This window comes from Mycteria americana, assembly GCF_035582795.1.
Source record: "Mycteria americana isolate JAX WOST 10 ecotype Jacksonville Zoo and Gardens chromosome Z unlocalized genomic scaffold, USCA_MyAme_1.0 Scaffold_30, whole genome shotgun sequence".
NCBI lineage: Eukaryota > Metazoa > Chordata > Aves > Ciconiiformes > Ciconiidae > Mycteria > Mycteria americana.
Window position 1 is genome coordinate 1512519 of NW_027445437.1, and position 13196 is coordinate 1525714.

Sequence of the window (13196 nt, forward strand, 5' to 3'; positions counted from 1 at the left end):
TTGGATTTTTTTTTTTTTTTTTTGATTTGTGCTTGTTTCCGCTGAAATCTCTTCATTCCTGGCAATATTCTGTACTGTTTGCTTTTGGACACGGATCGTATTCTGCCTATTGGCTACAAAGGTGAACCCCTCCTCTCCCTGACCACCCGTCTTCATCGCCTTCCCCCCCTCCCCGGCCCCTGAAAAAAAAAAACCTAAAAAACCCCCCCAAGCCCTCGGAAGACTGAATCAGTACAAGTTGCATCACTGGTAGGACTGACAGTTGTATAAACATTAGTGTTCCTTGCAGCTACACAGAAGACAAATGGTAAAAAAGTTCTAGATGAACAGATTCCCTATTCAGCATATTCATAAATTACTTGAATGTGGAGGTGGATCAGTTCAGAAAAAGCTGCTAATTCAGGATTGCTTTTCTTTCTTTGAGAGTTTCGTAGCCCGCTTTTATTACCAGAGGGTACAGCTTTCTAAAACCTTCACCGCTTTAACTACGTATCGGCAGCTCAATCCCCTCGGAGAAAGGCAGCTCGAGATGCGCACACCTTACCTGGGCTGGGAATAACGGAAAAAAATCACGATTACACGCTCGTGGGGCTTTTTGTTTTGGAATCGTGGAGCGGAAGCCGGCCGGGATCCTCGGTTCTTCCGTGCAGGGCGGACGAGGGCGCAGCCCGCCTCGGCGCGGGCCGGGGAGCCCGGGAGTGCCCGCGGCGTGCCGCCGGCATCCATCCCCGCGGCGGCCGGGAGCACCGCAGCCGCCGGGCACTGCCCCGAGCTGCTCCTCGAGTTCAGCCAGAGCCGAGTGCGAGCGGAACAAGAAAAGCTTTTTCTTTCTTTTTAAGTTCCAGAAACTAAACTCGTCATTTATTTTCTGTCCACAGATTGTTTTAAATAAACATGAAGTTGGTCTTATAATTTTTTTTTTTTTTTTTTTTTTACATCGTTTATCAGAAGCACAGTCCTCAGCATCTCGGCGATGATCTCCTCGCCGGTCCCTACCCCGATCGAGTGGTGCACTCGGACAGACCGAAACCGAGCGTGGTCCAGCGGGTCTGAGGTCTCCTGGAAAAAACTACGTGGCTCGTTCATCGGCATCGTGCTCTTCGCCCCGTCCGGAGGGACAACCCGCGCGGCACGGGGCCGCAGAGCCCTCCAGAAGCCGAGGGGACCGCTGGCCGTCACCGGCGCCGGGCGGGCTCAAGCTTTATCACCCCCCCTCCGATAAACCAGGCCTGCTCCAAGTCCAGCGTTTCTCCCGCAATAAGCCTTTGTAACTCGGACTTAAGCCTTAGTGTGGTCTCCTCTAGCGTCTGCTCTAGCAGTTGAATCCACCTCCACATTTGAGAAACTTATCGACAAATCAAAACATTGAGAGTTTTATCGCTACTGAACATATTTACAGTTTTCAGCACGCACACAGCTAATCCAAATGGGTATGGGGATGTCGAAGGTGAGCACGTGGTAACTATCATATTTGTTCTTTACGTTTTCAGAAACAAACATAAAATTCAGATTCTTGTATCTCACTATTTCATTTAAATGAGACTTTTTTTCAACCACACAGATTTTTATAAACAAAAAAACTGATACAATGTATTAAAACACATAATAACAAGAGTCTACATGTAAAAATATAACTTTTACATACACAATTTCAAAATAATGATACGTTTGCCATTTGTTGCATAAAATTTACAAATGTATTTTTCATTACTATATAACTGGCAAAACAGGAGAACAGATGGAACATTTAGACCGCTTGATGGATTTATGGCATTTATTCAGTGTTGATAGGTGGAAAATCTACTCGAACAGGGAGATTTTATTTAAAATACATGCCAGGTTGGTGTGGCTGTAAAAATAGAAACTGGAATTAGAGACAAAAGGATGCTGACAAATACTTAACTAGGAGCACTATCTGTTAATCGTACTGTACACCAAAGTCAATCGTTATTAAGATTCACTATGGAAGTTGGTTCAATTGTGCCCAGACTTCAAAGCTAGTTATCTGATGAGCTGCTGTGCCATAGTTGAGCTATGTTACTATTAAATATGTTAAGTAAAAACTTCATTCGTACTGGCCAGAGAAATACTGTACTACCACCCCTCCTCGAGAAAGTGCAACTTAATGCTTTAGGACTCATAAGGCTTGTTATAATGCTGCATGATGACCGAAATTGGCATTTCACAAAGAAAGGAGGAGGCAGCAAGTGGTCTACACTTAAATAATCCACTTAAAAACGAGAGAAGAACAACAGAAAAAGAAGTCGATCAAATCTGTCACACTACTTGCAATTTGCCCCCGCGATGGTCCCCCCCCCCCAAATCTGACCATGTATTCAGCAACGCCTCACTGCACACTATTTAGGCTACACACATAGGTAACACTTTAATCGGTTCGTTAATCACAGCCACTTGATTATGTTATGTTTCCGATGATATAAACATTGGAAGGCACAGTGGTAACATTGTAGCATTCTAACCTTGTACCTCTGAAAATCCCAGAAAAGGGTCGAGCGGGGCGGCGGGGCGGCCGGGGCTCGCTCCCGCGCCCGGGTGCCGGCACGCGCCGGACCCAAAGTCCTGTCTTCCCCAAAGACTGAAGAAACAACTCTCTACTTTAGTTATGAATGAGAAGCAACGTCAGGGTCAGCGTTTCGTCCTGCACTACCCCTCCAGAGACAGAGTTGGCACTACAGGTTACAATAACAAAAACAGGGGAGAGGGACAGAAATAAGACAAAAAAATCCTTATTTACAGTAAAATCTTCTTTTTAAAAAAGTTAATCAGTACTATTTTTTTACAGGAGCAAAAAAGTCTGAAACAAATGAACAAAAGCTTACCATATTCACTAAATTTTTAATATATATTTATATATATATTTATATATATATATTTGTCATAGGTCTATAAGATCCATCTGTTCCTCCTACCCTAAGGAATGGCTAATGTCATCGCTTCAGTTTTCATTAGGACGTTTGCTGGTTTTGTAAATATCTGGGCAGCAAAGCTTCCCTTTTAATATCCAGTAAGTATAAACACTAGCTGTCTAGCACACCAACAAAAACGCTCTTTTTTTTTTTTTTCTTCAGAAGTACACTTTTTCATTATTGCAAGTTTACAATTTTAAATTAAATATTTTTTTCAGACTTACAAATTAATTATATTTTTTTTTTTTTTTTTTTTCCAAAAGAAGTTTAGGCACAAATGCATTGTCCCACAGTGTGGAGAAGATTGCCATTCAGTCTCTAGGCTGTGCACTTACAGCTCGTAACATACTGCGTTAGACATTCTGCATGATATGTTAAAGAGAGTCGTCCCTCAAGTTGCACTTTTTGTTTGTGGTTTTTTTTTTTTTTTTTTCTCGGTTTTAATAATCGGGAATGCTGAAATCTCTTGCGTCTGTGATTCTTAACTACTCAGACTTGTCTTATATTACAAAAAAGGGGTTAAGGAGAAGTGTTTATGTGGGTTTAAGATAATACAGCTGTTAAGGAAGTGGTCTCTTGCTTAAATGAAGAAATGTGGCAACTTGGACCTGCGGAAGAAGTAAAAAATCTCATCAGTCCAGGAGAGCTGAGCGGGCGGCCCTGCACCCTCCTCCGGCAACCCACCTGAGCGCTGCCTCGGACGTCGCGCGTGCTCGCCCGGCGACCCGAGCATCGATTTACGAGGGGCGGGCCGGGCCGGCACGTCCCCCCCCGCGCGCAGCACCCGGGGACGGCCTGCCTGGGACGGGGGGCTGGGCTGGGGTGACCCCGCTGCTGGGCTGGGGTGACCCCGCTGCGTGCGGGGCAGAACTCCCCGGGCAGGGCTGAAAAGGAACTTGCCTTTTTTACATCTGTCCCATGTGATTGGAGGCATCGCCCATCCCAGGGTGGGGTCCTGCCAGGGAAAGCGGAGGAGGATCTGAAGATACTTTCTCTTCTTCCCTTCTTTTCAGACACGCGGCTTTAGGATTCAGATTTCTTTCTGTTGAATTGAAGCAAAAGGCGCTTTCAAGTATTCACATTTTAACACCAGATCGGTCTGTTCATTGCACGGGCATTTAAAATAATTCATCGCCATTCATTCGTTTCCGTCCTGCTACAGGAATTCAGCGGGCCGAAGCGGAGGGTGCAGCTCGGTCAGGCCAAGCGCTGAACCGCGCTACGACTCCATACCCCGGCTCTGCAAACACCTCCGCCTCTGCGCTTTGCTAAGGAGCAGCCAAGCTTAATATTGAATTTGGATCTTGCTAAAGAACGTAAAACCGTGCCGAGGCTGCCGAGGATCTACGCCAGCATCCCCGGTGCCGGAGCCGCAGGGGAACACAAGCACCCCGGGTGCTCTGGGCGCCAAGGGTTAGGTCTTGCCTCTCTCCCTGGCACCGGGTGCCCCTGGCCAGGCTCTCCCCAACCCAGAAAGGCGCGTCTGGCACGGCCGAAGCCCGGGAGGGACGTCGGGAGGTACAAGAGGTGGCACACTGACCTCTGACTTGCTGCTCTAAGCTGAGGATGACAGCCACAGCCTGGTGTAGTATCAGGAGCTTGGTCTGGGGCTTGTCGCTCTTCAGATGGAGCTGCACCATCCGGCCCAACTCCTTGAAAGCCTCGTTGATGTCGCGGACGCGCAGGCGCTCCCGAGCGTTGTTGGCCATTCTCCTTTCCTTTTCCCTCTCGGCCTTCTGCTCCGGTGTCAGGTCTTCGTCATCGTTATTGCTGGGAGACAAAAGGAATACATCATTTTCTAATGATGTGGAAAATAAGCAGGGCAAAGATTTTCAGCAGACTTCGCCCAAATCTAGGGCTACAATTCATGAGCAGACACCTTCTGAGCGATCCTTTTTTGCTGTCCCTCCTCCACCAAACCTGCGCAAAATTCAGTCCCCTTGGATTCTACACTGAGTAAAGCCCTGGTTTGTAAGGAGGCTTTACAGCCCGCAAGGCAGGACTCCTGCTATTTTAAAGAAGCAAAAATGCAGCTTGTTTTCAACAACGTATTTTATCACAGCCAATACCGCTACATTTTAAATTGTGGCAAATCTCCGCTTATCGTCGCCCTTGAACCCCAAAGGACGCAGCGGTGGCTATCCGCGCTGCTCCCAGCTGCGCTGCCTGTGGGTTCGCCCCGGGAGCGAGCAGTTCGAGGAGTCTCGCGCCGGCGCTCGCGCCCAAGTCCCACGGGCTCCGGCCCCTCAGCGGTAGCTTCCAAGCCAGGATGACAGCCGTGCGTTTACACGCTTCCCTTTCGGCAGACCGTCATTCGGGTTTTGGAAGAAACTTTCTCCATCGCTGCGGGTGAGGGTGAGGATCCGCCACCCTCCCGAGCAGTGGCAAGCCACGGGCAGTGGGTGCGGGCAGCACCCCCGTCCCTGCGCGGAGCACGGGGCACCGAAACCCCCGTGGGCGAAGAGCCACAGAAGTAATTTATGGCTGTGAAGAGCCCTACGGTGAACTTCTGCATCCTTTCTGCCACAAAACTGCTTTTTATCCAGATAAAACGATGATTTGAAATTGAAAACGCATCCACTGGTGAGTCACTGGCACTATATAATTTGAATTGGTTATGCAAATGGAGTAATAAATTTCCAGCAGCCCTAACAACATAGATTTAGACATATAACTAAATATCAGGAGTAACCTTTTAAAGCTGCAAGCACGTTAAAAGCAAAAATGTTAGCCTACAAAAGCTTCAAAGCACATATAAATATGCATAAGCGACAGCATATTTGTTGCATTAACAAGAACTACGGTCACCTCACATCAGCATAAAGGTGCTTTCTTCTTACCATAACGTAAACGCACGCGAAAGCCGCGCTTATGCATATGGTTACTTCGACGCGTTTATTCAGAGGAAATCTCGGGATGTCATATATTTTCTCCAGTCGTAAGAGATGGGAACGTAATTAACGTTTAAACATCAGCGAGCGCTGGCCTGAGAGGTGCCAGTCCTGGCGCTCTCTTGGGGCAGCACGTCTGCTCAGACGCTTCTTACCTCGGCTCCGTTTTGATACAGAGAACCAGGCGTGGAAGGAGAAAAGGCAGAAGGACACTGCCAATCACCTTTTAAAAAATCCCCTGGACAAAGCAGGGTTGTGCCTGGATTTCAGCTTTATTGGGATTTTTTGCTACGATGACGAGTACCTGCAGTCCTGAGCCCCGCACCTCGGTACCTCGGGCCCCGTGCTGACACGCAGGCGAGGCAGGTGAAATTCAAGGGACGGGGACAAAGCCTCTCCCTCGCTCAGGCTCACCTTTGCGGCACCCATAGACATTGTTCACATTTACCACGGGCACGAGGTCCCAGATGATACGATCCGGCTACGCCTTCGCTAATACTTTCCCAAAATTTATACAGAATATGCCGAACAAGTAAAGACCTCTAAACCCTCCGCTTAAACCTAGGGAGCCCTAGAGATTTACAGAAATTGAGGACTGGGAATGACAAATTTATTTCAGAGGGAAAAGAAAAGCATACGGTTTGTTAGTTCAGATGCAGGTGTGATCAGCTCTTAGGCACATTTTTAAAGAGATGAAAAGCCGTACTGTATTCCAATTTGCAAGCATAGGCAGAGAGGAATAACAGCCTAATTCATACGTTTTAGCGTAACGCAATTTCTTTATAGATTGTGGAGAACTTGCTCAGTGTCCAAATTTGTGAATTGGTCGAATTTGAGGACGTCCTGGAGTACAGGTACCAGAAAGGTACTCGGTACTGCCAGAATAGCCATCCCGTTCCACTTAGGCTGTGGTTTTACCTGCCAGGAAAAAACCTCATAGTTTCCTCCTGTTCTGTTCACTTCATCGAAATCCAGTAAAGGAATTAAATGAAGCGACACTATTATATACTGTTACCTAGATCTTGACCTAGTAATTGATTTGATATCCTTCTTGTCATCCTCTAGTTTCTTGTCCTCAGAAGACTTTGTGTCCTGGAGGTTTTCATCTCCCTCGTCATCAGATTTGATTTCGGAGCTACCCGAAGAGACGCTCTGCCCTTGCAGTCCGGTTGGCATGCCTGCGAGAAAACACACGGACGAGCTGTCAAGCAGTGCTTAAGCCAACGCCTGAACGGTCTGGGTGTGCGTCCCCTGTCCCCGGCGAAGGGTGACCCGCGGCGCAGCCCCAGCTGGCTGCCGCAGAGCCAGGCGCGGGGGGACAGCTCCTGCAAAGGGGTTTCAGCCAGGGCTCTGAGGTCTCGCTCTGCTCTGCGGAAGGCGGCACAGGACGCCTAGCTGCTACGCCTGTTCTTCAATCGCTACGCAACTTCTTCATCTCAAAAAAAAAAAAATCTTTCGTATGTCTTTCTCATAAAATAATCACAATACCGTGGCTGCAATGCGTGAGCAAGACCTTGTAAGCCAACATAATAGTTTGGGCTCTTTCTTCCTCGTTTTAACGGGAAGATCAGCTGCCTCTAGGAATAACCACAAACCCCTGATGTCCTCTGGGTTCGGTCAGCTCCAGGGTTGCGACAACCCTGCAGAGGAGCCTGCGAGGCTTAGGACAGCGCAGCACACCTTGTGAGCCAAGGAGAGGCAGCTGCTGCCGTCCTGCCCGCAGGCAGAATTGTAAAGGTGGCGGAAAATCTGCGGCTCTGAGTCTCACCTTAAGCTCGCCCTTAAACTTTCTGATGTGCCTCCTGCGGTGTTTTCTACACTCTTAATTTTGCTGCCTAAAGCAGCCCTGGTATCAAGACTCGCTGTCCAGAGGTAAGTTGCTTGCGTGCTTCTAGTTGTAATAACTGGAGCATTTCAGAGAGCAGAGCTGAATTAGCAAGCGGGCTCTGCCCTGCAGTCTGGGCTGCGCCCTGCGCCGTCTCACGGGCTCCACCATCGCTGTGACCAGCGGGGCAGACACCTCATCCCTCCCGCCCGGGTCACCGCCGGCCTGGCCGCGGGTCTGGGGATGCTGCGTCCCGGGACGGGCTTCCCTGGCAGGCGGTACTCACCCCTGTACGGGTCCTGGGGCGGGTTCAAGTCCGGGGACGTGGCGGACTGGACGGGCAGCTGGGGTACCGGGACCTGGTTTGGCACGAGCGAGTGGCTCCCGCGGAGGCTGACCCCGTCCTCGCGGTGCGCTCCGACCTGCCGGGGAGGAGAGAGGCAGCGGTGAGGCCGTGCGGTGCCGGACAGCCGGCCGAGCCCCCAGCCCTGGGGACCCCAGGAGAAGGATGGGGCCGGTGAGCCGCGGCACCGGGCTGGGTTTCACTAGAGGGCGCAGATGGCCCGTACAGCCGCACCGCGCACACCGCGCACACCGCGCAGGCCGCCCGGGAGGACGCTGCGCCGCACGCCTCGTGACAAACACGGCCGAGCGGCTCAGGCAGGTAAAACGTCAAATTGTCTCCCAGGGTGCCGCAGCCGAGCGCACTGATTCCTACCCATCTGTCTTCTATCATGTCCGCCAACAGATCTGACAATTATCTTAATGCCCATATGCTTAATTGTGGGCTTCTCAATTCCCCCATTGCTATCGGAAATCCTGCAGGAATTTCAATTTGGCATTCGACTTTCATTTCGGGGGATCAGATTCGCAGGCCTGCCATTTTTTTCCCCGTAATGCCAGCTAAGCCTCTGACAGCGGGAGCTGCGGCAGCGAGCGGCGCGGCCCCCGCTCCCCCCAAACATAATAACGTGTCACCTGCCTTTCCAAAACGAGAAGCCCCGTCCAAATTAGCGCTCGCTGTATTTCATTAACCACCGAGTCCCAAACCCGAAGGGGCACCATCCCTGCCAACGCCGTGACTCCGGGTAATATAGCAATAAAGGTTTTATTAAACACTCCAGTAATGCCATCATCGGAGCTGACAGCGCGGGCGCGATGGAAACGCATCCATTCCTCCCCTCTACGTGGCTCGCAGACACGCAGCAGGGCTGCTCCTTCATTAAATAAAGGAGACTGCCGAGAAGAGTTAGGCATCTGAAGAGCAAAACTGTCAGGAGTCGCGGGAGACTTTGATATAAAAGCACCCAGAGCGGTAACACCGGCGCTGCCTCCCCGGTCCCGCACGGCAGCTCCGGCTGGCTGCGCTCCGAGCCGGAGGGGTACCGACGGACGTCTGCAGGGACGGACAGACAGCGTGTCCGCAGGGGAAACTCAGCGCTCCACCTCCTCAGGTGCGCGCGTCCCCCAGCGCTCGATAAACCCGGCAGAGAACTGTAAATCGCTCGTTATCCTCAAAAAGTAAGCGCTCGGGCAGATAAAGAGATGGAGGGATGTTTCTAATCAGACTTACAAGATAATATAGGATAATTGTTAGCAGCAAGTCGAGACCGCAGTAAGAAAGATAAAAGGGAATCCTGCCAAGGGGAACTGGAGAAAATCTTTTACTACTAGACGAAACGCAAATAACCGAAAGCAAGTGTAAAATAGCAGAGACAAAAACTCTCTCCTCGTTGAGACGTTTTAATTTTTAAAACATGAGATACTAAGACTGGAACCAGCATTACTTGGCTTTAAGGGAGAATCAGTTGTTGCGGGGCGCTCAGAGCTCGGCAGCTCCACTCCCTGAAATCTCAATGCAGAAAACGTAATAAAATCCTGATGACATCCTTCTGAGGAGAAGAACGACTAAGCGAGCAAAGGGCTAGTGAAACAGGCCGTCCGCCTCCATCCCCAGCCAGACCCAGCTCAGCTGGATACGACCCTGGGCAACCTGACCGAGCTTGGGAGCTGGCCCTGGCTCCAAAGCTGGCCCCACCGTGAGCAGGGGGTTCACCCCGGCCACCTCCACAAGTCCCCTCCAATCTACATTTTTCTGCCCTTCTACAAAGACGAAACCCATTTAGTTCTGAGGTCGGTGAAGACAAAGAAACATATGAGACCACTTCTGGTTGGCAACCAACCACCACCCTTTGAGCAGAGCTCCCGAGAGCGGCTGGAAGCTGTAAAGGCGCTTTGACAGACGCCACGTCTCGCTCTGGGTCCCTCCCTTTTCCTGCGAGCCTCCCCGGGCTCCGTCCATGACCTGTGCAGGCAGACAGACAGACAGACCCGGAGATGGCAAGCATCCCGTCCTGTTCCTGCCCCGGAGCAGCCCACCTCCTCCCCCGGACCACCTCCATTACAGGGCTATACGAGATGCCTCCTCCAGTTGGGTGGTCCAGCTTGAAGAGGGACAACCTGGCTATCTCGATTATCCGGCCTGACTTCTTGAAGATGACCTCTCGTTTTACCACGTCAAGCAGCAGACATGGCAATAATTGAGAGCTAATGATCTGGAGGATTTTTAAACTGAAGTGTTGAATTCAGGTGCAAAAAAGAGATACCATAAAGTCACCGCCACTTTACCGCTGACGTGCTGATACAAAGTTTTATTTATATTTTTAAAATTGGTTCCAATAAAAAAAGATTTCCTCGCGTTTCTTCTCCTTTAGGTTCTCAAGAGATCTGGAAGGTAGCCACCTATGTTATGCCTCACAACTGAATGATAAAAACTATCAATTCTTTCCTTCTCTTTTACAACCCGCTACGTGATCAATCTTGCTTCTGGAGATTTGCAGCTTTTTTTCCTGCCAACTAGCAAATTCCAGGCTGGCTTAGTGAGCAAGCCCAACCTTGCTCATCGCGTAGGGATGGCGAAAGAAAGCAAGCAAGCCCGTTGCTTATCCGCCGCGACTGACTGGAAGCCCATTTTGCCCTCTCTCCGTGTGGGACGCAGGCATCCCGAGCTGGGACGGAGCTCGGGCCGCAGCACCCCTCCCACCGTGCCATAGCGAGGGGGCTGCTCCGACACACTGACGCCTTCTAACTCTACGGCTGCACAAACCACCACCTTGCAACGGCCTTTCCATAGGGTGTTTTCCTGGATAATTTATTTCTCCAGTTTCAGTCGCTTGCGAGAAGATTCAGGCGGCCCCATCGCTTCGTTATCCACACACAGTGTATTTTCTGAGACGCAGAAAGACCTCTCCAACGCTACCAGGCTATATACCGATCTCCAGCCCCACCAGCCTGCAAACACCTTGGTGCCTGCGCGTACGTGCACGCGCATGTATCTACAGTAAAAGACCCAAACTAACCCACACCAGGCAGTCCCACAAGCAGCGGACTACGAGGGCTGGCTTCTGGCAGCGCCGCGGTTTTTACCGCGCCACCGCATCTCCCCCGCCCACGGGATGCTCTGGCCCGCGTGGGTACCCGAACGCCCGCTTTTACAGCTTTTATGTCCCCTAAAATAGGCTGCCCATTTACTTTTCTCCTTTAAACATCATCAGCTGCTTTCACCAGGAGCCCAGTACCTCCAAGAGCATCACCGCGCTGCCAAACGCGGCTGAAACCCACCATCTGCCCGGGGACGCAGGGATGCGACTCACTGAAATGAAGCCCACCCCGTACAAGGTGTTAGGGACCGGAGGCAGCGACGCCTGCGAGCCCGGGGTGCGGGCAGCTCCCGGCACCGCCGGGGCCGCAGAAGACGCTGCGTTTTCCGCTCCCCCCTCCCTCCCGCCGCAGCCAGCAGTGCTGCCGGTTTGTCTGTTATACAAACAACAGCTCTGCCCCGAGGTGGAGCGAAGATATGAATCATTCCCCCCAGCCCGGGAGTGTAGATGATAAATAATCCTTATCTTTAGAGAATCAAACTCACTTTGAAGTTCTATTAATATTTTATTTATTTCCATCTCTTTAAACAGCCCCCTACTGCGGCACTCAGCGGACTGGAGTGGAAAAAAACCCCCAACAAAGAACAAATCCTAAAATGTGCATGGGAGGTGTAAGCGGGCTCTGCTGTTGACGTGCAAATCTCTGCCTTAACGTCCCCTTCGCAGCCCCCGTCTCAGGCACGCGCAGGTACCCCAGCATACGCGTGAAGTACGGTCCGCTTGAGATAATTCAGCCAAAGGGAAAAACCATGAGAAGCCCCAGTCCTGTGGGGTTTTTTGGCGATTAAGGTTAAAAAGGCTTCTGGAAGATAAATAAATACCGGTACAGAGAAGGCTGATCCCAGAGGCAGGGATCAAAATCAGAGTAAGGACCAAAATCATTCTGCAGACCTTCCAGTGCAGGTCTCTTTGGAGGCACGCACGTACTAGGCTGGCAGACATGGCACGAAAACCTGGACAGATGATGCCCGAATTCGCGCTTGCATTAGTCTTTCATGGCATTTTAAAAACTTCAGTAGCCAAAAGAAGGCCAGACCTTGTCTTCTCTTCACTTTGCATTTTCTTTTTTATATACGGGAACAGGTATTCAGTACAAACGTCAGGTTTTTCTGGTTATGCTAGTTTGTAGGTATTCCAGATTATCTGCACTATCTATATATTCATCGGGGATGGGAAAAAAAAAATACGTGGAAATTAATTCTTGAATACTCAGCATTTCACGATGAAGGCGTATACCTGTAGTTAGCACAGATAACGTGATGCTGGGATGCTGGAAAAAAATTCACAGTTTCACCCCCGCCCTACAAAGTGCATTTTCCCTTCTTTTTTTAAAAAAATAACTACTCTGCTGTGTCTAAGAGGGTTCTTTCCCCAACGTCAAGATGTCCGGCGTTCGATTTGGCAGTCATTCAATCCTTATGAATGCCATCCCCGCAGAGAAGTGCCCCCGGAGCAGGCTGTCAGCCTCAGCCACCCCTCCGCTGCTCCGGACGCGATGCGCAGTGCGGCTGGGACCCGTGGCAGCGGAGGGGACCCGTGGCAGCGGAGGGGACCCGTGGCAGCGGAGGGGCCGGCAGCCCCTGGGATTTGTCTGTAGAAGGAGAGTTTCCCCAACTCCGTGTATATTCCCCAGCTCCCCATGCCAAAGATGTATAAATCACCCCAGTCCCAAAGCAAAACCCCGCTCTCCAAATGCACCTTCCAGCCGGTGCCACCGCAGAAGGAGGCAGCTCCAGCGGGGACAAGGCGAGCAGCGGCCCAGGGCACCCCCCGCCCCGCCGGGCAGACCAGGAAGATGCTCGGTTTTCAGTGGACATAAAGAGAAAACGCACAGAAACGTTACGAGCAGCCTGCCAACAAACCCCTCATCATCCTCCTTCTGCCTGGTGATCAGAGCCCCGCTGCCACAGAAACCCGTCCGGGTGCCTCCGGCTTGTACCTTCCCCGGGAAACCCCCATCGCCCCCGACAGCCCCGAGGCGCTGCATTTCGTTGCGAATTACCGCGGATTCTCTCCCCCCGCCTCTGTCTCACGTATGTGACGATGGCGACGTTATCCTCCAGAGCGAGGAAACCCCCTCTCCCTGACCCAGAAGTGAATCCGGAGCGGTGGT

General features: G+C 51.0%; 1 protein-coding gene across 15 annotated transcripts in view; it reads right to left on the reverse strand.

Annotated features, from left to right (window-relative positions):
- Positions 1 to 409: 409 nt before the first annotated feature.
- TCF4 (transcription factor 4) overlaps positions 410 to 13196 on the reverse strand; it is a 243761-nt gene continuing 230974 nt past the window's right edge. For 12 of the 15 annotated variants that reach the window (XM_075489119.1, XM_075489125.1, XM_075489122.1 and 9 more), the window contains 5 exons: positions 7930 to 8065; positions 6834 to 6996; positions 4468 to 4697; positions 3828 to 3969; positions 410 to 3535 (listed from right to left, as the gene is read on the reverse strand). In XM_075489119.1, the coding sequence (XP_075345234.1) occupies positions 3833 to 3969; positions 4468 to 4697; positions 6834 to 6996; positions 7930 to 8065 (666 nt within the window). In that variant the 3' untranslated portion in view covers positions 410 to 3535; positions 3828 to 3832. The remainder of the gene's footprint in view (positions 3536 to 3827; positions 3970 to 4467; positions 4698 to 6833; positions 6997 to 7929; positions 8066 to 13196) is intronic. The other 3 variants (XM_075489123.1, XM_075489129.1, XM_075489133.1) reach the window with 1 other exon arrangement.